Below are 26,010 nucleotides of genomic sequence, written 5' to 3' on the forward strand. Positions count from 1 at the left end.
ACTGCTGTACCAGCAAGTGTACTGGATCGTCCAAGTAATACCTGAGCGAGTCAGGGTTAATCCCACGAGGATTGTGGTTTGAAGCAAGCTATGGTTATCTTGCAGGTCTTAGTCAAATGGATAGAGGAGGCTATTCTTAATTTGTATTTGTGAGATCTAAACTAGATTGACATGTAAAAAGAAAAGGGTGTAAAATACTTTGTGAATTAAATTATACTCAGGGATACGGAATTGGTTAAGGATTGGAGTTGCTTTGTCTTTCTGAATTAACTCAGGTATTACTGTCTTCTTCAAGTGTGAATTACTTCTTCTATGACAGAATGTATGTGATCAATGTTGTATGCCCGCGGTCATTAATCTCCTCTGCTTCAGATCAAACGCCGTATGGCCGCGGTCATCCAATCTGAACGAGGGTGAAGCTCTAGCAGTTCATTCTCTTTGGTGATCCTACTCAAAATGCCACAAACAAGGTCGAATCTTTTGGATCAGAGGATGCTGCTTCTTTAGGTTCTAGCCTTTACCATAGAGACCCTAATCTCCCTAAAAATTGGCTAAACTGGTGTCTCGAGAAGTCTCCAACGAAGTCGTGGATTAGCCGACTGATAGATGTATAAGCATAGTTGTTGGTTCATGCTTTCCAACCACATATTCACACGAACCCAAGTAGACACAGGTGTTTGTCAGGCATGTGGTCCTAGTATAATGAACAGAGTTGATTATCAATGGTCATCCTATTCACCATGTTGAAGAACAAATATACATCTTAAAATTGATCAAACACAGATGGAAGGAAAACAGTAATACTTTTATTAATTCATAGGACTCAACAGGGCTCCTCCCATCAACCTTGGAGGTTTAGAAACTCATACTAAAAGGAAAATACAATGAAAAACTCAAAATATAGTGTAAAATATGCGTCTCCCTTGAGAGATGTAAAATAAGTCTTAAATACTAAACATATGACTAGTAAGGATAAAACAGTCTATTTAGTGCTAAAATCCACTTCTGGGGCCCACTTGGTGAGTGTTTGGGTTGAGCTTTGATGAGATCCACGTGCTAGGAGACCTCTCTGGGCATTTGGACGCTGGTCTCTGCTCTTTGGGCGCTGGACGCTTGGAAGGGGGCAGGAGGCTGGCGTTGGACGCCAGTTTTGGGACTTCTAATATGAAGCAAAGTATGAACTATTAGACTTTGCTGGAAAGCGCTGGAAATCAGCTTTCCATATCCATTGAGAATGCTCCATTTGGACTTCTGTAGCTCCAGAAAAGCTGTTTCGAGTGCAAGGAGGTCAAATCTGGATAGCATCTGCAATGCTTTCTCTGTCTCTGAATCATACTTTTGCTCCAGCTCCTCAATTTTAGCCAGAAAATACCTGAAATTGCACAAAAACACAAAAACTCATAGTAGAATCCAAAAATGTGAATTTAACACTAAAATTTATGAAAACTCAATAAAAAGTAAACAAAATATGCTAAAAACTATATGAAAATGATGCCAAAAAGCGTATAAAATATCCGCTCATCAGAGGCAGAAATGAAAAATCTAAACCTCGTTCTTCCTACTAAGCGTCATTTTAACGCATTGGAAAGCATAACAGACAAAAACTCACCACTAAGGAACACAACTAACAGAAGTAGAAATGACTCCTCATCCCATCTACGAACTCTCAACCTCCCGAATAAACAAAAAATGGAACTCGTCAGCTATGACAGAAACATTGCAACGACCCACTAGAGAACCAAATGACCTTTAGAAATGAAAAGCAATGTTTTACCTTCCCAGGCGAGGTCCACAACCTCCCGACTCACGGAAAGGCAAACTCAATTAGTGAAGAGACTAAGCAAGTTTACCCTCACGCTGCAGGAGCAACTGTTCTGGGCTTGGCCTCCGAGTACCTAAAATGGTTAAACAACGACCTGACTCCCAGGCTTAAAACCTATCTACAGCTTGAACTGGCCAAAATCACCAACCAACATTTAAATTCAAATACCTCTCTTATCTTAGAAAAGTAAGATAAGATAAAATAATAAGACAAAATTATATAAAGGGAGCCAAAGGCTCCCTTAGGTACGTTACACACTCATAACCCTCACCTATACCTCTCAGATCCATTTTGACTTGAGTATCGGAGTGTTTTTACAGGTACCACCCTCTGCTGCTCCAGAGGTCTAATCATGTCATCACCAAGATTGGCGAGTCCCCGATCCTTTTCTCAACCTGTACAAGAAAAGTATCTTATACTAACAAATAAAAGCTATCAAAATGATTATCTCAAAATTGCTATTGTAGAATTTTTCATTTCATAATGCCATGAGAAACATATTGAAAAGTTATTATCTTAAAATGATTTTGGTAATGATGGAATGTAGATGGGCAATGAGATAAAGAAAAAAAATCTTCAATTAATTATTATCATAAAACATAGTATTAGGTCAGAAATTAATTCAATAATAGAGTAAAAAGTGGTGTAATTCAAATATATTGGTGCGTGGTGTGTTTTGCATAGATGTGGACCTGCAAGTTCACAGACTTGGGAAACACAATCCATGTTTGACAGGGAAGAAAAAAATAAACTGGTTGAAAGCGTTTTGTAGGGAGGTGTCACCAGATTTCGAAACGTGTCCCCTGTCTCCTGCATACAGGCCAGACCATTACTTTGATCGCATTGGATGATGCCAAATGCGACCACTATAAGAAATTACCGGAATAACGACCGATTTGATGACTGATTCTGGTGGTCGCTAAAACCTTGGTCGCTAATTTAAAAATAGCGACCAACTTCGGTGACTAACCGTTAGCGACCGATTTTCATCCAATGCTACCAAAATAGTACCAAAAGATATTAGTCACTAAATCGGTCGCTAAATGGCGACCACTTTTTTTGTCGCTAAATGGGTCATTGAGAAAATCAATTGCTAAAGGGCTTCTCTGAAGAAGATACTTCCAAAAGACCTAAATATGCAAAAGAAGAATCAGAAAAATAATGAAGGAAAAAGAGAGAACGAATAATATACTAATCTATTTAGAAAATTGAGACTCAAATGTAAATTAAACTCAACAATATTTAGACGCATACAATAGCATCCTTATCTCAAATTCTCAATTTAAATTCTGTCCCTAAAACTAATCTAGGTCATGAACAATTCTCATTTTGGAGTGGATCCAACTATGAAACTAACTCAGAATCAAGCTAAAATTAATCAAGTTGAACTCATCTGAACATTGAAGAATGAAGATTGATAAACTACTATTTTATAGTTTATCTTGTGTTGAATTGAGTGGTTTTTATCACCTATCTCCTACACATGTTCATGTAAATAGCATGTTATACGTTTGCCTTCCTGATTTAATACTATGATTAAAAACTTGCTTCCAGAACCTTTAATTTGTAGATTTTTATCCATCTCTATACCATTTGATATCGTGATCTGTGTGTTAAGTGTTTTCAGGCTTCATAGGGCAAGAATGGCTTGGAGAATGGAAAGGAAGCCTGCAAAAATGGAAGGAACACAAAGAAACGATGGAGCTTACCAGCAAGACATGACGCGCACGCATGGCCAACACGTGTGCATGATTTGGAACATTTCATAGCTCCGCACACGCACACTTGACGTGCACGCGTGATTTGCGAAAAGGACGAACAACGCGTACGCGTAACTGACGCACACGCATGACAAGGAGTTTCTACAAACAACGTGCACGCGTGACATACACGACGTACAACAGTTGCAGAAAAATACTGGGGGCAATTTTGGGCCAGTTTTAGATCCAGTTTTCAGCCTAGAAACACAGACTAGAGCCAGAGAACAGCAGAGACTCAAGGGACATTTTCATTCTGCATAGTTTTAGTTTTAGTTTTAAAGCTAGAGAGAGAATTCCACTTCTTCCTCTAGGTTTTCTTCACATTGATAGTTCTTAGAATTTTATGGCTTTTGCTATTGATTTGGATATTGAGAAGAGTTGCTACCTCCGTTGAAGTTTCAATTGTCCTAGTTTGTTTCCTTTGTCCCTTACTCTTTCATATCCTTAATCCTTGTTCAGAGTTACAATTGGATTGTGATGAGCGGATAATTTATACGCTTTTTGGCATTGTTTTTAGTATGTTTTTAGTATGATTTAGTTAGTTTTTAGTATATTTTTATTAGTTTTTAGTTAAAATTCACTTTTTTGGACTTTACTATGAGTTTGTGTGTTTTTCTGTGATTTCAGGTATTTTCTGGCTGAAATTGAGGGATCTGAGCAAAAATCTGATTTAGAGGTTGAAAAGGACTGCAGATGCTGTTGGATTCTGACCTCCCTGCATTCGAAGTGGATTTTCTGGAGCTACAAATCCCCAATTGGCGCGCTCTCAACGGCGTTGGAAAGTAGACATCCTGGGCTTTCCAGCAATGTATAATAGTCCATACTTTACCCGAGATTTGATGGCCCAAACCGGCGTTGCAAATCAGCTTCAGAATTCCCAGCGTTTAACGCTGGAACTGGCATAGAAATTGGAGTTAAACGCCCAAACTGGCATAAAAGCTGGCGTTTAACTCCAGAAAGAGCCTCTACACGAAAATGCTTCAATGCTCAGCCCAAACACACACCAAGTGGGCCCGGAAGTGTATTTTTTTGTCATTTACTCATTTCTGTAAACCTTAGGTTACTAGTTCACTATTAATAGGATCTTTTGACATTGTATCCGGACCTCATGACACTTTACACGTTTCTTTGTGTACATTCTACAGCATGAGTCTCTAAATCCCACGGTTGGGGGTGAGGAGCCCTGCTGTGTCTTGATGGATTAATGCAATTACTACTGTTTTTCATTCAATCATGCTTGATTCCATTCTAAGATATCACTTGTTCTTAAACCTGATGAATGTGATGATCTGTGACACTCATTACCATTCTCAACTATGAACGTGTGCCCGACAACCACCTCCGTTCTATCTTAGATTGAGTAGATATCTCTTGGATTCCTTAATCAGAATCTTCGTGGTATAAGCTAGAACTGATGGCGGCATTCAAGAGAATCCGGAAGGTCTAAACCTTGTCTGTGGTATTCTGAGTAGGATTCAATGATTGAATGACTGTGATGAGCTTCAAACTCCTGAGGGCGGGGCGTTAGTGACAGACGCAAGAGAATCATTGGATTCTATTCCGGCCTGATTGAGAACCGACAGATGGATAGCCGTGCCGTGACAGGGTGCGTTGAACATTTCCACTGAGAGGATGGGAGGTAGCCACTGACAACGGTGAAACCCTTGCATACAGCTTGCCATGGAAGGAGTCGTGCGTGTTTGAAGAAGAAGACAGTAGGAAAGCAGAGGTTCAGAAGACAGAGCATCTCCAAAACCTCAACCTATTCTCCATTACTGCAAAACAAGTACTTATTTCATGTTCTTTTGCTTTTCACAATCAATCCTGATAATTTTTGATATCCTGACTAAGAGTTACAAGATAACCATAGCTTGCTTCAAGCCGATAATCTCCGTGGGATCGACCCTTACTCACGTAAGGTATTACTTGGACGACCCAGTGCACTTGCTGGTTAGTTGTACGGGATTGCAAAAGTGTGATTGCAATTTCGTGCACCAAGTTTTTGGCGCCATTGCCGGGGATTGTTCGAGTTTGGACAACTGACGGCTTATCTTGTTGCTTAGATTAGGACTGTTTTATTTTTGTTGGTTTAAAGTCTTTTAGTTGAGTCTAGTTTCATATTTTAAGTTTGGTGTCAATTGCATGCTTTTGCTTTTCTTTTAATTTTCGGATTTGCATGTCCCTAATCCCTTTGTGATCCTTAAAAATTCTAAGTTTGGTGTCCTCTTTGTGTTTTTCCCTTAAAAATTTTCGAAAATTATTGTTTGATTTTCTAAAAATTTTAAGTTTGGTGTCATTTTGTTGTTTTTCTCTCTCTTCATTTCAAAAATCAAATCTTTTTCAAAATCTTTTTAATTGACTAATTGATTCAGTTTTCAATTTGCTTTGATCTTATTTTCTTTTAGTTTTCGAAATTTGATTTTATTTTCCATTTATTTTATTTTATTATTTTCGGTCAAAAAAAAACATATAATATTTATCTACTTGCAATCCATATCATTTCCCTTTATCCATCATGGACCTAAGTGGAATTGAACAGTCCAGAAGGACTCTAGGGTCATACGCTAACCCCATTACAGCTGCATATGGGAGTAGCATCTGTACACCTCCCATCAAAGCAAGCAGCTTTGAGCTAAATCCTCAACTCATTATCATAGTGCAGCAAAACTGCCAGTATTTCGGTCTTCCACAAGAAGAACCTACTGAGTTTCTGGCACAGTTCTTGCAAATTGCTGACACAGTACGTGATAAAGAGGTTGATCAGGATGTCTACAGACTATTACTGTTTCCATTTGCTGTAAAAGAGCAAGCTAAGAGGTGGTTGAATAACCAACCTACAGCAAGCATAAAGACATGGAAACAGTTATCAGACAAATTCCTGAATCACTTTTACCCTCCAAAGAGGATGACACAGCTAAGGCTGGACATCCAAGGCTTTAAACAAGAGGATAACGAATCCCTTTATAATGCCTGGGAGAGGTATAGAGGTATGCTAAGAAAATGCCCCTCTGAAATATTTTCAGAGTGGGTACAGTTAGACATCTTCTACTATGGGCTTACAGAAAAGGCTCAAATGTCTTTAGACCACTCAGCTGGTGGATCTATACACATGAGGAAGACAATTGAAGAGGCTCAAGAGCTTATAGACACTGTTGCTAGAAATCAATATTTGTATTCTAGCAATGAGTTCTCTCCAAAAGAGGAAGTCATGGCAGTAGCCACTGATCCTAATCCTCAAGAACAGATGATTGAGCTTAATCAACAATTACACCTGATGACAAAACAGTTAGCAGAATTTAAAGAGATGCTCCATGAAACTAAAATTGCTAACAAGAACATAGAACTGCAGTTGAATCAAGCAAAACAGCAGATATCTAAACAGATAACAGAAGAATGTCAAGCAGTTCAACTGAGGAGTGGGAAGACATTCAATAACACTGCTCAAAGTAGCAAAAAGCCAAATAAGAAACAATTGACAGAGGATAACCAAACCATTGTCCAAAATCCCTCTGAGGACAGTAAGAGCCCAGAGAGGAGTACTGTTGGCGTTCAAACGCCAGAAAGGGGAGGAAAGCTGGCGTTAAACGCCCATTCCCTACCCAGTTCTGGCGTTCAAATGCCAGAAAAGGGAGAGAAGTTGGCGTTAAACGCCCAATCTTCACCCATTCCTGGCGTTCAGACGTCAAGGGAGGATCAGACACCTGAGAGTGCTGACAGTAATCCCTCTAAAAAGGCTTCTTCAACCACTTCTGTAAGGAATAAACCTGCAGCAACTAAGGTTGAAGAATATAAAGCCAAGATGCCTTATCCTCAGAAACTCCGCCAAGCGGAACAGGATAAGCAATTTGCCCGCTTTGCAGACTATCTAAGGACTCTTGAAATAAAGATTCCGTTTGCTGAGGCACTTGAGCAAATACCTTCTTATGCTAAGTTCATGAAAGAGATCTTAAGTCATAAGAAGGATTGGAGAGAAACTGAAAAAGTATTTCTCACTGAAGAATGCAGTGCAGTCATTCTGAAGAGCTTGCCAGAAAAGCTTCAAGATCCAGGGAGCTTTATGATACCATGCACATTAGAAGGTGCTTGCACCAAGACAGCCCTGTGTGACCTTGGAGCAAGCATCAATCTAATACCTGCATCCACTATCAGAAAGCTTGGGTTGACTGAAGAAGTCAAACCAACCCGGATATGCCTCCAACTTGCTGATGGCTCCATTAAATATCCATCAGGCATAATTGAGGACATGATTGTCAAGGTTGGGCCATTTGCCTTTCCAACTGACTTTGTGGTGCTGGAAATGAAGGAGAACAAGAGTGCAACTCTCATTCTAGGAAGACCTTTCCTAGCAACTGGACGAACTCTCATTGATGTACAAAAAGGGGAAGTAACCTTGAGAGTCAATGAGGATGAGTTCAAGTTGAATGCTGTAAAAGCTATGCAGCATCCAGACACACCAAATGACTGCATGGGCGCTGACATTATTGACTCTTTGGTGGAAGAGATCAATATGACTGAAAGCCTAGAATCAGAGCTTGAGGACATCTTCAAGGATGCTCAACCTGATCAAGAAGAACCAGAGGAAACAAAGGAATTTTCAAAAATTCTTCAGGAGGAGGATAAGCCCCCCAAACCTGAACTCAAACCACTACCACCATCCATGAAGTATGCATTTCTGGGAGAGGGTGACACTTTTCCAGTGATTATAAGCTCTGCTTTAAATCCACAGGAAGAGGACGCACTGATTCAAGTGCTAAGGACACACAAGACAGCTCTTGGGTGGTCCATAAGTGATCTTAAGGGCATTAGCCCAGCTAGATGCATGCACAAGATCCTGTTGGAGGATAATGCCAAACCAGTGGTCCAACCACAGAGGAGGCTAAATCCAGCCATGAAGGAGGTGGTGCAGAAAGAGGTCACTAAATTACTAGAGGCTGGGATTATTTATCCTATTTCTGATAGCCTCTGGGTGAGCCCTGTCCAAGTTGTCCCCAAAAAGGGAGGCATGACAGTGGTTCATAATGAAAAAAATGAACTAGTTCCTACAAGAACAGTCACAGGGTGGCGTATGTGTATTGACTACAGAAGGCTCAATACAGCCACCAGAAAGGATCATTTTCCTTTACCTTTCATAGACCAAATGCTAGAAAGACTAGCTGGTCATGATTATTACTGCTTTTTGGATGGCTATTCAGGTTACAACCAAATTGCAGTAGATCCTCAGGACCAAGAGAAAACAGCATTTACTTGCCCTTCTGGCGTGTTTGCCTACAGGAGGATGCCTTTTGGTCTGTGTAATGCTCCTGCAACCATTCAGAGATGCATGTTATCCATCTTCTCTGATATGGTGGAGAAATTTTTGGAAGTCTTCATGGATGACTTCTCAGTATATGGAGACTCTTTCAGCTCCTGTCTTGCCCACCTAGCACTTGTCCTAAAAAGGTGCCAAGAGACTAACCTGGTTTTAAACTGGGAGAAATGTCACTTTATGGTGACTGAGGGAATTGTCCTTGGGCACAAAATTTCAAGCAGGGGAATAGAGGTGGATAAGGCAAAGGTAGAGGTAATTGAAAAATTACCACCACCTGCCAATGTTAAGGCAATCAGAAGCTTTCTGGGGCATGCAGGATTCTATAGAAGGTTTATAAAGGATTTTTCGAAAATTACAAAACCTTTGAGCAACCTGCTAGCTGCTGACACACCATTTGTGTTTGACACACAGTGTCTGCAGGCATTTGAGACCCTGAAAGCTAAGCTGGTCACAGCACCAGTCATCTCTGCACCAGACTGGACATTGCCATTTGAACTAATGTGTGATGCCAGTGACCATGCCATTGGTGCAGTGTTGGGACAGAGGCATAACAAGCTTCTGCACGTCATTTATTATGCCAGCCGTGTTCTAAATGATGCACAGAAGAATTACACAACCAAAGAAAAAGAGTTACTTGCAGTGGTCTATGCCATTGACAAGTTTAGATCCTATCTAGTGGGATCCAAAGTGATTGTGTACACTGACCATGCTGCTCTTAAATACTTACTCACAAAGCAGGACTCAAAACCCAGGCTTATAAGATGGGTGTTGCTTCTGCAAGAGTTTGATATAGAAATAAGAGACAGAAAAGGGACAGAGAACCAAGTAACTGATCATTTGTCCCGAATAGAACCAGTAGCTGGGGCGTCCCTCCCTTCTACTGAGATCTCTGAGACTTTCCCAGATGAGCAACTCTTTGCCATCCAGAAAGCTCCATGGTTTGCAGATATTGCAAATTATAAAGCTGTGAGGTTCATACCACAGGAGTACAGTAGAGTGCAAAGAAAGAAATTAATTTCAGATGCCAAGTACTACCTATGGGATGAGCCATATCTCTTTAAGAGATGTGCAGATGGAATGATCCGCAGATGTGTACTCAGAGAAGAAGCACAAAGGATCCTATGGCACTGCCATGGATCACAGTATGGAGGACATTTTAGAAGTGAGCGAACAGCCACTAAAGTCCTCAAATGTGGCTTCTACTGGCCTACTCTCTATAAAGATGCCCGAGAGTTTATGCGTAACTGTGACAGTTGCCAAAGAGCTGGTAACTTGCCTCACGGATATGCCATGCCTCAACAAGGGATATTAGAGATTGAATTGTTTGACATATGGGGGATTGACTTCATGGGTCCATTCCCACCATCATACTCAAACACTTACATTCTGGTGGCAGTGGACTATGTATCTAAGTGGGTAGAAGCAATTGCTACACCCACTAATAATACCAAGACCGTGCTGAAATTCCTCCAGAAACACATCTTCAGCAGGTTTGGTGTTCCCAGAGTACTAATCAGTGATGGGGGCACTCATTTCTGCAATAAACAGCTATACTCCGCTATGGTCAGATATGGAATTAGCCACAAAGTGGCAACTCCGTATCATCTACAGACAAATGGGCAAGCTGAAGTCTCTAACAGAGAGCTAAAAAGAATCCTAGAACGGACTGTGATAGCCCGAAGAAAGGATTGGGCAAAGAGTTTGGATGATGCTCTGTGGGCATACAGAACAGCATTCAAGACTCCTATAGGAACCTCTCCATACCAACTGGTGTATGGGAAGGCCTGTCATCTGCCCGTGGAACTGGAACATAAAGCCTACTGGGCAACCAGGTTCCTAAACATGGATGCTCAATTAGCTGGTGAAAAAAGATTGCTCCAACTAAATGAGCTAGAGGAGTTCAGACTCAATGCCTTTGAAAATGCAAAAATTTATAAGGAAAAGGCAAAGAAGTGGCATGACAAGAAGTTGTCATCCAGAGTCTTTGAGCCAGGACAAAAAGTTCTGCTATTCAACTCTAGGCTCAGATTGTTCCCAGGAAAGCTTAAATCTCGATGGAGGGGTCCGTATGTGATTACAGGGGTATCACCATATGGATATGTTGAGCTCCAGGATGCTGAGTCTGACAAAAAGTTCATTGTTAATGGACAGAGGATCAAGCATTATCTTGAAAATAATTTTGAGCAAGAATGCTCAGAACTGAGACTTGAGTGATTCTTAGTGAAGGTTCAGCTAAAGACAGTAAAGAAGCGCTTGCTGGGAGGCAACCCAGTCATTAGCAGGTTATATGTTTTGTTTCTACAAGGGCAAGTATCAAAAATGAAAGAATTCATAGAGTTACAGAAGGATTCAGTGCAAAAAGCAGAGAAAAAGAGCTTACTGGCGAAAAAATGCCAGTAAGGGGTACTTTGGGCGTTAAACGCCAGAATGGGCACCATTCTGGGCGTTTAACGCCAGGTGTGCAGCATCCTGGGCGTTTAGCAAAACGCCCAGTGACAAAGGGAATTCTGGCGTTTAACGCTAGCCAGGGCACCTGACTGGGCGTTAAACGCCCACAATGGCTAGCAAATGGGCGTTAAACGCCAGATTGGATGCCATTCTGGGCGTTTAACGCCAGAAAGGTGGGGGACCAAGATTTTGCTTTCCAATCAAATTTTTTTCAAACTTTCCTTTTTTGACCCATACTTTTCTACATAAACACATTTCAACCTTTCATCATTCACCTTCAAATCTTCAAAAATCAAAATCATTCTTCAAATCTCTCTCAAATCAATCCCAAATCTTGTTCAAAAACTCACCCTTCTCTCAAATTCTCTCCATATCTTCTCAAATCTCCTTCCAATTTTTTTTCGAAATCTCCTTCCTCCCCCCCCCCCTTATAAAAACACGTTCGGCCTCCTTATTCCCCCACACCATTCAAATTTGCTCTTCTCTCCACTTTCTCTCTTCTTTCCTTTCTTTTGCTTGAGGACAAGCAAACCTCTAAGTTTGGTGTGCTTTTCCGTGATCACTAAGCCAAGATTCATCAAGATCATGGCTCCTAAGGGAAAACAAACCAATTTAAGAGGAAAGAAAGAAAATAATCCAAAGAATCTTTGGAATCAAGAGAAGTTCTTAACCAAAGAACATGAAGACCATTATCATAAAATAATGGGTCTGAGGTCAGTGATCCCGAAAGTTAAATTTGATCTGAAAGAAGATGAATATCCGGGGATCCAAGAGCAAATTCGAAACAGAGGATGGGAAGTTCTAACCAATCCTGAGATAAAGGTTGGAAGAAATATGGTTCAGGAATTCTACTCAAATCTGTGGCTGACAGATAAGCAGAGAATGACTGGAACTGCTTTCCATACTTATAGAACCATGGTCAGAGGGAAAGTTATCTACTTCCATCTGGACAAAATAAGAGAAATCTTCAAATTGCCTCAACTGCAAGATGATCCTGAATCCTTTAATAGGAGAATGGTGAGAGCAGATAAAGGGTTGGATCAAGTTCTAGAGGACATATGCCTCCCTGGAACTAAGTGGATAACCAATTTAAAGGGTGTCCCAAACCAACTCAAGAGGGGAGACCTCAAACCAATTGCAAGAGGTTGGCTAGACTTCATTGGGCGTTCTATATTGCCCACTAGCAACCGTTCTGAGGTCACTATCAAGAGAGCAGTGATGATTCATTGCATTATGCTTGGAAAAGAAGTGGAGGTTCATCATCTGATTGCTTGTGAGATCTACACAATTGCAAACAAGAATTCCACTGAGGCCAAACTAGCTTACCCAAGCTTAATCTCCTTGCTCTGTAAAGAGGCTGGGGTAAAAATGGGAGTAGATGAATTCATACCCATTGAACATCCAATCACCAAGAAGCCAATGGAAGGACAAATGCAAGACAACTCTATCAAAAGGAGGGCGCAGGAGTTCCTCCCTGAATTTCCTGAAATTGGCTACTGGGCCAGCCTAGAAGCATCTATCACCAAGTTGCAAGAGACTATGGAGCAACTTAAGGAAGAACAGCAGAATCAGAACTGCATGCTCTGCAAATTGCTGAAGGAACAAGAGAAGCAGGGGCGTGAACTTCAAGAACTGAAACGCCAAAAATGCTCCCCTCAATTTGAGGGAGCATCCACTTCTCAAAATCAAGGTTGTTGAGTCTTAACTCTGTGAAAACCTCTATCATTAGGAGCCTATTTAAATTTTTATTTTCTATTTTTTTTTTCTAGTCTCATCTTATATCTATTTCTGAGTCTTGTTCATAATTCATAATTAATAAAATTTAAAATTCATGTCTTAAAGCTATGAATGTCCTATGAATCCATCACCTCTCTTAAATGAAAAATGCTTTAATCACAAAAGAACAAGAAATACAGGATTTCGAATTTGTCTTTGAAAATAGTTGAATTAGTTTGATGTGGTGACAATACTTTTTGTTTTTCGAATGAATGCTTGAACAGTGCATATGTCTTTTGAATTTGTTTTGAGAATGTTAAAATTGTTGGCTCTTGAAAGAATGAGGAAAAAGAGAACTGTTATTGAAGATCTGAAAAATCATCAAATTGATTCTTGAAGCAAGAAAAAGCAGTGATTCAAAAAAAACGAAAAAAAAGAGAAGAAATAGAAAGAAAAAGAAAGAAAGAAATAAAGTTGTGATCCAAGGCAAAAAGAGTGTGCTTAAGAACCCTGGACACCTCTAATTGGGAGCTCTAGCAAAGCTGGGTCATAATCTGAAAAGGTTCACCCAAGTAAGTGTCTGTGGCATGTATGTATCCGGTGGTAATACTGGAAGACAGAGTGCTTTGGGCCACAGCCAAGACTCATACACTAGCTATGTTCAAGAATCATTATACTTAACTAGGAGAATCAATAACACTATCTGAGTTCTGAGTTCCTATAGATGCCAATCATTCTGAATTTCAAAGGATAAAGTGAGATGCCAAAACTGTTCAGAAGTAAAAAGCTACTAGTCCCGCTCATCTAATTGGAGCTGAGTTTCCTTGATATTTTGGAGTCTATAGTATATTCTCTTCTTTTTATCCTACTTTGATTTTCAGTTGCTTGGGGACAAGCAAAAATTTAAGTTTGGTGTTGTGATGAGCGGATAATTTATACGCTTTTTGGCATTGTTTTTAGTATGTTTTTAGTATGATTTAGTTAGTTTTTAGTATATTTTTATTAGTTTTTAGTTAAAATTCACTTTTTTGGACTTTACTATGAGTTTGTGTGTTTTTCTGTGATTTCAGGTATTTTCTGGCTGAAATTGAGGGATCTGAGCAAAAATCTGATTTAGAGGCTGAAAAGGACTACAGATGCTGTTGGATTCTGACCTCCCTGCACTCGAAGTGGATTTTCTGGAGCTACAGAAGCCCAATTGGCGCGCTCTCAACGGTGTTGGAAAGTAGACATCCTGGGCTTTCCAGCAATGTATAATAATACATACTTTTCCCGAGATTTGATGGCCCAAACCGGCGTTGCAAATCAGCTTCAGAATTCACAGCGTTTAACGCTGGAACTGGCATAGAAATTGGAGTTAAACGCCCAAACTGGCATAAAAGCTGGCGTTTAACTCCAGAAAGAGCCTCTACACGAAAATGCTTCAATGCTCAGCCCAAACACACACCAAGTGGGCCCGGAAGTGGATTTTTCTGTCATTTACTCATTTCTGTAAACCTTAGGTTACTAGTTCACTATTAATAGGATCTTTTGACATTGTATCCGGACCTCATGACACTTTACACGTTTCTTTGTGTACATTCTACGGCATGAGTCTCTAAATCCCATGGTTGGGGGTGAGGAGCTCTGCTGTGTCTTGATGGATTAATGCAATTACTACTGTTTTTCATTCAATCATGCTTGATTCCATTCTAAGATATCACTTGTTCTTAAACCTGATGAATGTGATGATCTGTGACACTCATTACCATTCTCAACTATGAACGTGTACCCGACAACCACCTCCGTGCTACCTTAGATTGAGTAGATATCTCTTGGATTCCTTAATCAGAATCTTCGTGGTATAAGCTAGAATTGATGGCGGCATTCAAGAGAATCCGGAAGGTCTAAACCTTGTCTGTGGTATTCTGAGTAGGATTCAATGATTGAATGACTGTGACGAGCTTCAAACTCCTGAGGGCGGGGCGTTAGTGACAGACGCAAAAGAATCATTGGATTCTATTCCGGCCTGATTGAGAACCGACAGATGGATAGCCGTGCCGTGACAGGGTGCGTTGAACATTTCCACTGAGAGGATGGGAGGTAGCCACTGACAACGGTGAAACCCTTGCATACAGCTTGCCATGGAAGGAGTCGTGCGTGTTTGAAGAAGAAGACAGTAGGAAAGCAGAGGTTCAGAAGACAGAGCATCTCCAAAACCTCAACCTATTCTCCATTACTGCAAAACAAGTACTTATTTCATGTTCTTTTGCTTTTCACAATCAATCCTGATAATTTTTGATATCCTGACTAAGAGTTACAAGATAACCATAGCTTGCTTCAAGCCGACAATCTCCGTGGGATCGACCCTTACTCACGTAAGGTATTACTTGGACGACCCAGTGCACTTGCTGGTTAGTTGTGCGGGATTGCAAAAGTGTGATTGCAATTTCGTGCACCAGATTGTTTTTAGAATTTATTAATGCAAAGAACCATTTTTACTTTTTAATTAATTTTCAGTTATTATTTGTCATGTCTCACTTTTATTCCTCTCTTAATTCTATGAAAGTTATATTCATGATAATGGAGTAGACTCCCAACTTGACTTGGGGGTTGATTAAGAGGAGACCCTTGAGTTGGAATGCCAAAGCGATTAATTAATTTGGAAGTTATTGGCTAATTCTCTATTTACTAACGCTGATCCTTCCCAAGGGAGAGGATTAGGACTTGCAAATAAGAGCTAGCTCAATCACTTGACTTTCCTTTATTTAGTAAGGGTTAACTAAGTGAAAATAACACCCCTTTGATGCTACACTTGAGAAATTCCAACAAGGATAGAACTTCCAATTAATCTACCCCCGATCAAGGCTTTTTATTTGATTATATAAACTCTCAATCATTTATTTTTCTATTCTTCAACTCTCAATCATTTATTTTTTCTATTTTAAATTGATACGTGGAATCTTCATTGGTTAAGAGCTATACTTGCAACACTGTTTTCTCTATAAATTCTTAATCAGTGATTTTTCGTACGTTCAAAGATGCTTACCTCTGGTTATCATTCTACATAGAACAAATGTTTTTCTATATAGATTTCTTGGAAAATGACCTGAAATGTAACCAAATAATCATTAACATGTTATAACAACCATCTCTAATTAACAAAAGAGTTTTCTAATGAAATTGAATAGCAAACCTTGTTAATTTCATGGCGTGGGTTATCATGAAGATCCTTAACATTAAATTTCTCATAGTTTTGTGAAAACAAAAACAAAAATAGAAACAAAACAATACGCCACAGTTTTTGCAACAACAAAAGGATCATGAATTAAAACATAAATAAATAAATTAACACACCTTAGGCAATTCCTACAATGAAAAACCTCAACACAAATACAGAGATTCAATTTCTCAAGTTTTGCACTAGACGAAAATGAACAGAGCCAAAAGCGAAGAACAACAAAAATAGTTCAAAGTCAATAATAATATACATGTCAACTTCACCGAAAGACTATTGTTGTTGCCAAAGAAGCTACCAGCGGAGGCAGCAGTGAGAAAAGAATGATGCGATGACAAGCAACGGCAGATCTGGATAGCGATGCGATGATCTGTGACAAAGAAGTGAGCAGAGGAGCCGGCGAGACCAGAAGAGGCAAGAGTGAGAAAAGAACGATGTGATGATGAGCAACGGTGGATCTGCAAGTGGATTTAGACAGTAATGTGATGATCAGAGGAGGCGGTGCGACCAAAGGAAGCGATGGTGAGAAAAGAATAGTGCTATCTGAGAAGACAACGATGGTAACTCTATAACTGGGGAAGATGAGAATGGTGTAGGTGAGTTAAGGTTAGTGAGGCTAACTCGGTAGCTATCTTACTTTATTTAAATTAGCGATTGATTTAGTGACTGATTAGTTTATTTGAATTACTTTGTTTCGTCACCAAAAAAAATTAGTAACCGATTTAATGATTAATTTAGTGATTTTACTCTTTTTTATCGGTTGCAAAATTAGTCGCTAAATTAAAAAATAGCAACTGATTTTATGACCAAAAGTTCTAAAGACATATTTTTTTGTTTTGGTTGCTAATTCTGTCGCTAAATTGAAAATATCAACCGATTTTAGTGACCAACTTTATTTTAGATGTATAAAAATTTATCGGTTGCTAATTCAGTTGCTATTAGTGACAGATTTTGTTGGTCGCTAAAATCGATCGCTATCTTAACAATTAGCAACCGATTTAGTGACAGAATATTAGCGACTGAATTAGCGACCAAATAATTGTTCACTTTATTTCACTATTAGTTGCAAAATCTGTCACTAAAATAAAAAATAGTGACCGCTTTTATGACCAACTGTCCCAAAGACGTTACTTTTTGTTTTGGTGGCTAATTCGGTTGCTAAATTCAAAAATAGCAACTGATTCAGCGACCAACTATATTCTCATTGTATTAAAACCTATCGATCGCTAATTCAGTTGCTATTAGTGACTGATTTTATTGGTCGCTAAAATCAGTTGTTGAATGTAATTTAGTGACCGATTTAGCGACTAACATTTTTTTGTCATAGAAATTCTATATCAGTCGCTAAATTGGTCGCTGTTAACAACCAGTTTTTTCGATCGCTAAAATCGGTCGCTATGCTAGTAATTTCTTGTAGTGTACCTATGTTTGGCAGGTTCTCAAAGCATAGTGTTGCTTGCGTTTTGCAAAGAGAAAGCTTGCATGTTTGACACGTATATGTGAAAGAAGGAAAGAGCTCTCTATATCTCGTTTTGCGTTTGATTGTGAAGATAGGTAAGAAATACATTGTTTCTGCGTTTTGCTTGAATCAAAGAAGAAAGAAGAAGACTCATGAAGAGGAACAAGCTTGTGAAGGGTAACATTAGTGGAAAAAAATAGTTTATGATTTTATATTATTACCTCAAAAACATATTACTCAATATCTGGATTATCTTCAAGGATAAGTATTTTTTTTGTATTTTAATTATGAATAAATTTATTTATTTATATTATTATTAAAGTTATTAGTAGAGTTTTACTATATAATTTAACTGTTAATTTTATTATTATTATTATTAGTAATAGTAGTAGTAGTAGAAGTAGTAGTAGAATGTTATTATTATTGTTAGTAAGTAGAACTACAGTTATTATTACTATAATGGAATGTTATTATTATTATTATTATTATTATTATTATTATTATTATTATTATTATTAGTAGTAGTAGTAGTAGTAGTAGTAGAAGCAGCTTAACAATGGTATGATTATTATTATTATTATTATTATTATTATTATTATTATTATTATTGTTGTTGTTGTTGTTGTTAATTATTATTATTAATATATTATTATTTTATTATTATTATTATTAATACTATTAATATTAGTTTAGGGTAGTAGTAGTAGCAGCAGAAGCAGCTTAACAATGGTATGACTATTATTATTATTATTATTATTATTATTGTTGTTGTTGTTAATTATTATTAATATATTATTATTTTATTATTATTATTATTATTAATACTATTAATATTAGTTAAATAGTACTAATATAATAGTATTATTTTTTTTTGTAGGCTATCAGAGATTTATTGTATAGAAAATTTGATCTGCCAGAAACTTATAACTAGATAGCTACGGTAGCCCTAGTATCAATTGGATTTCATCATGTTTTGCGAATAGACGAAATGAAAGGACATTCTACATTGTTAAGTGCTTTGGTGGTGCGATGGAGGCCTGAAACACACACGTTTCACCTTTCAGTCAGTGAAGTGACTGTGACACTAGAAGAAGTCATACATATACTTGGCCTCTCGGTTAATGGGAAGCCCGTGATAGGCAAAATAGAGAGTAGTCACGAGATCTTAGTGGAGAATAGCTTAGCAGTTTTTCATAGGCCACTCGGTCTTGACGATCACACATTGGAGAAGGTAAACCTTGCATGGGTTTGACGATACAGAGACACTGAACCGTTAGACACATAGGATTTAATCTAGCGGTATGTTTAGGCTCACATATTATGCGTGCTTGGAATGGTTGTGTTCCCAGAGAAATCAACGAATTCTGTAAACTCGAAGTTTTTACCTCTTCTTCGAGATTTCCACCGCATTCGACTCTACAGTTAGGGGGAAGCTAATCTGGCACATCTGTGCAGGCAGTTGTGTCGTGCATCATGATACAACTGTAATGAGATAGACTTATTTTGCTTTTTGTTTGGGTGTGGGAGCGTATGCCATTTTTAGCACCTATTCCACGCAATGAGCTTCCTGTTGTTGGTGTTCCAATTAGGCAATGGTAATGGTTATTATCATTATTATTTTTATTATTTTTGTTAATATTATTGTTACTATTTTTATTATTGTTATTATGTTGATTATAACAATTCTAAACTTATTTAGGTGGAGTCATTAGCGCTGGCTAACGAGATATACGCGAAGGTCTACGACGCACTTTAGGCAACAACTAGATGACATGGGAGTCAATGACGTACATTTTAATTTTTGTTAAGAAGTTTATTATGTCTAATAATTTAACTTATTATCATGGTGTTTAATGATGTCCAGTTTATATGGTGGCTATATATGGGAGTGGTGGTTCCTGAGGACCAATCCTTAAATTTGGTAGTGTACTCCACAAAGTCTCTGTTAGTGTCATTTGAGTGTTTAGAGTGGCACCCAACAGATTGAGCAAGATGCCAATTCGGGCTTGTACAACTTCGATCAAAAGAACCATTCCAGATTGGTGATGTTCATTGTAGGTGGTTGACCGAAATATAGAACCATGACTGGAGTGAAAGGAATAGAGTTTGGGTTAATATGTGAAATTTTGACTGCTATAATACACTGCAAATAAGGGATGAGATTGTCAACTTTCATCCTCTTCCGGTGTACTATGAGTGGTACACACAACGAATACGAAAATCACCTACGGTTGTCAGATAGAGTTGTGTATCCAGAACCCGAGGTGAATGAACCGCAGGCACAACCCTTGCCACCACCTGGACCTCAGTAGCCAAGTCCCCCTTATGGCAATAGTTTCAGGTATCAGGCTATCAACAACAGTTTCAGGTACCGGGCTATGAGCAACAATTTCAGGTATTGACATATGAGCAACATTTTTAGGTACTGGCTTATGGCCAATAGCATCAGCTTCCGGTTTATGCAAGAACAACAATTTCTAGCTTCTGAGCAACAACAATATATACTAAAGCCATAACCCGAGTTGGAACCGAAACTGGAACCACAACCACAGCCGCCAGCAAAGAGCCGTACATACCACAGATGGTAATTTCAGTAGAAGGCCACTTCAGTCTGTTGGTTGGATTTGATAACATCATTTTGTCTCAGGTACTGAGAGATACAGATTATTTATTTCAGCCATCTCAACAAAGGCCTGCTTCTTCTGAGTCATTTGTTTATCGTCGCTCCCTCTCAGGTCATGCTAGTGACTTTTCGATGGATTGACCACCGCGTACAATTAATCCTCCTCGTCCTTTTGCATCACCGCATTTTGAGTTGCTTGATTTGAATAAATATTCGCAGCTTGAAGAGGGATTTGGAGGGAACGATATGTAGCACGAGTATTATTATGCTCCAGACATGAGTACTTCTGGTATTTATGACATCGGCAGAGCCAGCATGCTAGATTTTGGTGATTCTGGGGCTTGTGAGGGTGGCAGACCTAGTGGTTAGGATGCAGGTGCTTCTGAGGATCGTGCATATAATCTACAGACACAGATTGCTCCCCCGAATAAATAAACCCCATCGTATTATTTGAAGAAAGTGGCGAAGTTTCTGCCAAAAAAATAGACTGTTGCAGTTTTTTCTACTTCTTATCTTTATTATTGTACGTTTCTTTATATTGTCGACTTTATTATTGTACTTTTGAGTTTATCTCTGGACGTTTCTTTTCATTCCTATCATTATTATTGTACGTGTAATTTTATCTTTGGACATTTTTTTATTCTTGCTTTTTTATTGTATGGTTGATTTTATATTTACATGTTTCTTTTTGTTCTCATCTTTATTATTGTACATTTGATTATGTTTTATTTTAATGCATACATAAGAAATTGCACATAGTTAAATACGTAAAAATGTTACATAAGAAAGTTCACATGCTTAAATATGCCAAAAAGTTATTGGCTAAAGTTAAAATGCATAAATACATAAAAAATTTGCATAAAAAGTGAAAAATACACCAGGAAGGTTAACCACTATTGACCTCCGGTAGAGCTTGGACATGCGCATTGAGGACATTGACTATGACTATTTCCCTCTTGTCTACATACAGTACACCGGCGAGGAGGACGCATACGGTGAAACCATCTCATTCATGTAGCAGGTTGACTTCGGTCATCCTTTAGTCACATGTCTCAATGTCTAATTAGTGATCACCTTCGCTCCATTATATCTAGACCACGTAGAGAGGTCACCCATCGGAACAAACTCGCTTCTGTGGACCATGCAAATTTTGGACATCTTGTATACATCATGTACATATACTTACCAATCAAGATGCTAGTTAACAAAACATGCAAGAACGTGGTGACATGAAAGTTGCTCAACCTTTAAATGGCCACAATCGCAATGTCGTTGCGCAAGGTTAACAGTGTATATAGAACTGTCTCGCATTTCATAAACCTCAAACATCTCATTGCGCCTGTCGAACCGGTTGACAACAATGTTTCTAGCATGTCAAAAACTTTCTTCAACTCGTTTAGTGGCAAATTATAAATACGTGAATCCATTGCAAACGTGCTCATGAGCTTGGACGCACTTCTGAGTAAATAATTCATTTGACCGATAGAAAGTAGACCTAACGATGGTAGTCACAGGAAGGTTGTGCGTACCCTCAAGGACAGAATTTATGCACTCTACCAAATTTGTCGTCATATGACCCCAACGATGATCCTTGTCAAATGCCAACACCCATTTCTCAACATTAATCTCATCGCACCATCGAGTATATGCCTTATCCCGCTCTTTAAGCCTTTGGTAGTTTTTGTTGTACTCCTGCTCCGTCCTATAATAGCCTGTAAAACAAACCATGTAATCATAAGCAGACACCACAAATTACTAAGAATAAGACCTTAACCACTGATGGTTATCAGTGGCTAAGAGAAGGGGGGTTGAATCTTAGCCCCTTTTTCACTTAGTAACACTTGCTGCCTTTTAGAACTCTTTGAGGAGATATTCTTGTATTTTGTCTCGTGCCTAGTCAATAGAATTTTTCTTTTTGTCTCGTAACCAGCCAAGAGATATTTTTTCAATTTTGTCTCCTTCGAACAGAAACTGATGTGGAGTAGAAGAAAGAGAGAGAGAGAGAGAGAGAGAGAGAGAGAGAGAGAGAGAGAGAATCACACCAAGAAGTATCCTGGTTCAGCTGCCAAGTGCAATGCAGCCTACATCCAGTCTCCATCACAACAATGATGGAATTTCACTATAATCATCTTTGATTACAGACACCAATTCTCCCTAGGAACTACCCTTTCTATCTGAGACAAGTCCAGAATCTATCCCCAATCCTGAACTTAACTTGGTTACATACCAAGCTTTCAACCGCTAAGTGCTAACCCAACTTGCAAGGGGATTCTCACAGAATCATGAAACACAACACAGATATACAAAGGACCTCTAGGACATCTATGGCTTTTTCTTTTAATTTTGTATACTCTGCCTTTTTTCGCTCTATGGCTTTTTCATACAAACCTCACTGTTTGCCTTTTTTCATGAGACTCAAGACAGACAAAACTAAACAGAAAAATACAACATGAAACACATTGAAGGAGAAGAACTTCTGTTAGCTTGGGTAGCTATGAGAACTCTGTGCTTTCACTCTTTTCTCCTTGTCTCAAGCCTTGGCTGTTCACCCTCATTATAGAAGGGGAAGCCTCCAAGGTTGAAACGGTTGAACCGAGCCAACTTCTTCTTCTTCAAACATCAAACCGGTTCAGACAGAGAGAAGAGAGAGGAAACCGAATGCAAAAACCAACATGCAATTACCTCACTCTCATCCCAACTCATCAAGCTTCATCAATCTGAGCCTTCCATCTTGACTTGATCCCCAAGAAAGATTTCTGACCCTTGATGAACCCCTGATCCTTGACAGCTCCATCTGTTCTATCTTCTGCTTCTTCCCCATGTACCTACAGTAGCCACCTTCTGGGATGGATGATCAGAAAGTAGAGACGAGCCATACCCAAGGGATCTTCTTCTCTGACCGAATTGGATCTTCTTCCATTTTAGGCATGGTAATCCTGAGACTTCTTCACCACATCTTACCATAAGTGGCAAAGATCTCAACCACACCATACTGTAGATCTTCCTTTTACTAAGGACATCATCACTTTAGCCCTTTCCTTGCTTCTAGCTTCTCTGTAATTTTTACTGATAGCTTGCTTCATCCTTCTTTTCCTACTAGACATGACCGAAAGAGAGAGGAGAGAGAACAGAGAAAAACTTGCAATGGAATTAAGGAAGAAAATAAAAATGAGTTATGTTTACATTACCCATGCCTAGTAACATGTAAAGCAATAATAGCAATCAAATTAATTTGAGCTTTCTCTCTCATGTTACCAAGGCATGCAATAAATCCAAGTTAATCAAAATTTGAATTCCATAACCCATTAAGAAAGCATCCGTGGAAGGCATGCTTTTCATTTAATAAAAAAATTGGATTCCACCATGTCAAATGGGTAATCGAAACATTATGCCCCATTTCCTTTCTCTTTTGATTTAGGACCAAGCTTTATTGGTCTTGCAACAAGGATTATTTTGGGCTTGCTCAATAAATTCTGGCCCAACTAACATAATAATTTAGCTATATATCATATATCATTTTGCACCAAGGCTGATATTATTATCACATTAGGCTAGATTAATTTTTCAGCCTAGCCACAAACTCTGCAAAATGACAAAATTATTAATCAACATATGTTCATCAACATTCAAATTAATAATTTTGTAATTAATAATGTTTGATCATCATCATATTAAATTAGAGTTTTCCAAACTCATCAACCGCAAATTCAAATACATGAATTAACCACGAGTTTATACAAATATGGAGCCTTGAACCTCCTTAAAAAAATGGACCCGGTGTGGCTGATGTAAAACATGTGCCACGCACTTGGTGGTGATCATGCACCATTACTGCGAGCTATTACTGCATTGATAGAGTTACGGCAGTAAAAAAATATTGCCCACTCCATCTCAAGTAACAACATATCTTTGCAAATTAGTAAGAAAAAACTCTCACGTGTCTATCGTCTCACCCTCCACGATGGAAAAAGCAATCGACATAATGTTTTGGTTCCCGTCTTGTGCCACTGCAACTAAAAGTGCACCTTTATATTTTCTATAAAGGTGTGTGCCATCAACGTACACCAATGACTTGTAGTGTCTAAATGTTGTAATACACGGATAGAAGCTCCGAAATATCCAATGGAGAACTCTTACACCATTCACCTCCTCACTTTCACAATAGACAGAGAGAGTTTTTATTTGAACACGAGATCTTGGTATCTTTGCAGCCATTGCTTTTAACCATACTGACAGAGTCTCATGAGAAACTTTCCAATCACAAAAATCTTTGCGACATATTTTTATTTTGCCAATCAAGCCTTGTGGTAACTTACAATGTAATTGAACCTTGATTGAACTTTTGCAATAATAGACTTTACTTTTATCGATGGATCTGCTTCAACCAACTTTCTAATAACATCTGCAATTGTGTCTGAGTCTAACTTGGAATGATCTTGTGAAATCGTCCCCATGGTGCACGTGTGTTTGCCATTGTATCTTCTGATTTCCTAATAACGTCTCTTTCGAATCAAGCTAGCTCAGATAAGTCAATCGCACCTTGTATCATATCCCTTGCATTTTGCATAGAATGTCTATGGCTCGGACTCATACACAATGTAATCAACTCCTCTAAAGATAGTGTAGCTTTTGATTGTAGAGATCACCGACTCTCTAGAACCAAATTTCATTCTACACCAAATTCACCATCTTCCACCGTAGCATTACCTTCACCTACGAAATGTGAACCACTGTTAATTGGACAAGGCTAAATAAAGAAATGGTAATGGTAACTTTAATTAATAAACATAACATACCCATATTTGCATACTCAGAAAATTTCGGGATAGGCATGGCTGCGAGATCCAAAGTTCGCATAAAAGACGAAACACCAAAGGGGTGCTGGTTGACAAGTGCATCTGCTTCATTTTGAACCGCTGGATTGTCTGCCTCGTCTCCATCATTATTTTCGTCATCAACTTTGTTGTTGACTTCAAACTCCTCTTCACTGTCGTTATTATATTCTTCCCAATCTATATCCTCGAGCTCATCCATATTCACCTCCTCGCCAACCGCGTCCAGCCCCATATACTGTTCATACTCGATGTACAACTCTATCATTGGCATGTGAAATCGAATTTATTGATAAATATAGAACATCTGCTGCATACATACATCATTAGTGATGGATATTATTTGAAACTGTATCAGCCCACTAAATACTTGTACAGGATTCCTGTATAAAATATTGCTCACCCTCTCTAAAATGTGACTTTGTATGTTCTCACAAAGATCATTTCGCAACTCTACAAAACTCATGGTGCATGGAATAGCAAAGAAAAACGGACATTCACAAACAAAAGTCACTCCTTCGTGTGTGTTTAGTATAATCTCATCGTTATAATACAACCGCAAATTTACAATACCTTCCATAACCTCAACCTCACCTCACCCAATTCTTTTGACACAACTAATTGTAAAAAAAAAAAAAAAAAAAAAAAAAAAAAAAACTCACAAGTATAAAAGATAGAAGAATGAGACTAAGGTATGAAAGACAGAGGAATTGACGGTGGTATTTGTAGGCAAGACTCTTGATTAAAATATTTTTTTAATCAAAACGCAAGCTACGTTTTGCAGCTTTCAAAAAAATTTTAAAAATATAAAACGCAACCTGCATT

At 38.6% G+C, this 26,010-nt stretch overlaps 1 protein-coding gene across 1 annotated transcript; it reads right to left on the minus strand.

Moving 5' to 3' along the window:
• Positions 1 to 24,058: 24,058 nt before the first annotated feature.
• Positions 24,059 to 25,762, minus strand: LOC130951736 (uncharacterized). The gene is made up of 2 exons (XM_057880444.1): positions 25,150 to 25,762; positions 24,059 to 25,066 (listed from the first exon to the last, which is right to left on the minus strand). The coding sequence occupies exons 1-2, from the start codon at positions 25,457 to 25,459 to the stop codon at positions 25,020 to 25,022; spliced, it is 357 nt and encodes a 118-aa protein (XP_057736427.1). The 5' UTR covers positions 25,460 to 25,762; the 3' UTR covers positions 24,059 to 25,019.
• Between the last annotated feature and the right edge of the window lie 248 nt (positions 25,763 to 26,010).

This window comes from Arachis stenosperma, chromosome 9 (genome assembly GCF_014773155.1).
Source record: "Arachis stenosperma cultivar V10309 chromosome 9, arast.V10309.gnm1.PFL2, whole genome shotgun sequence".
Classification (NCBI taxonomy): Eukaryota; Viridiplantae; Streptophyta; class Magnoliopsida; order Fabales; family Fabaceae; genus Arachis; species Arachis stenosperma.

What these genes read in the sequence shown, in the direction of transcription:
- LOC130951736 (XM_057880444.1), bottom strand. Translation starts at nt 25,459, where the DNA reads ATGCCAATGATAGAGTTGTACATCGAGTATGAACAGTATATGGGGCTG. An exon ending in TTCTGAGTATGCAAATATGG is followed by an intron (nt 25,067 to 25,149) that starts GTATGTTATGTT and finishes CACATTTCGTAG; the next exon opens with GTGAAGGTAATGCTACGGTG.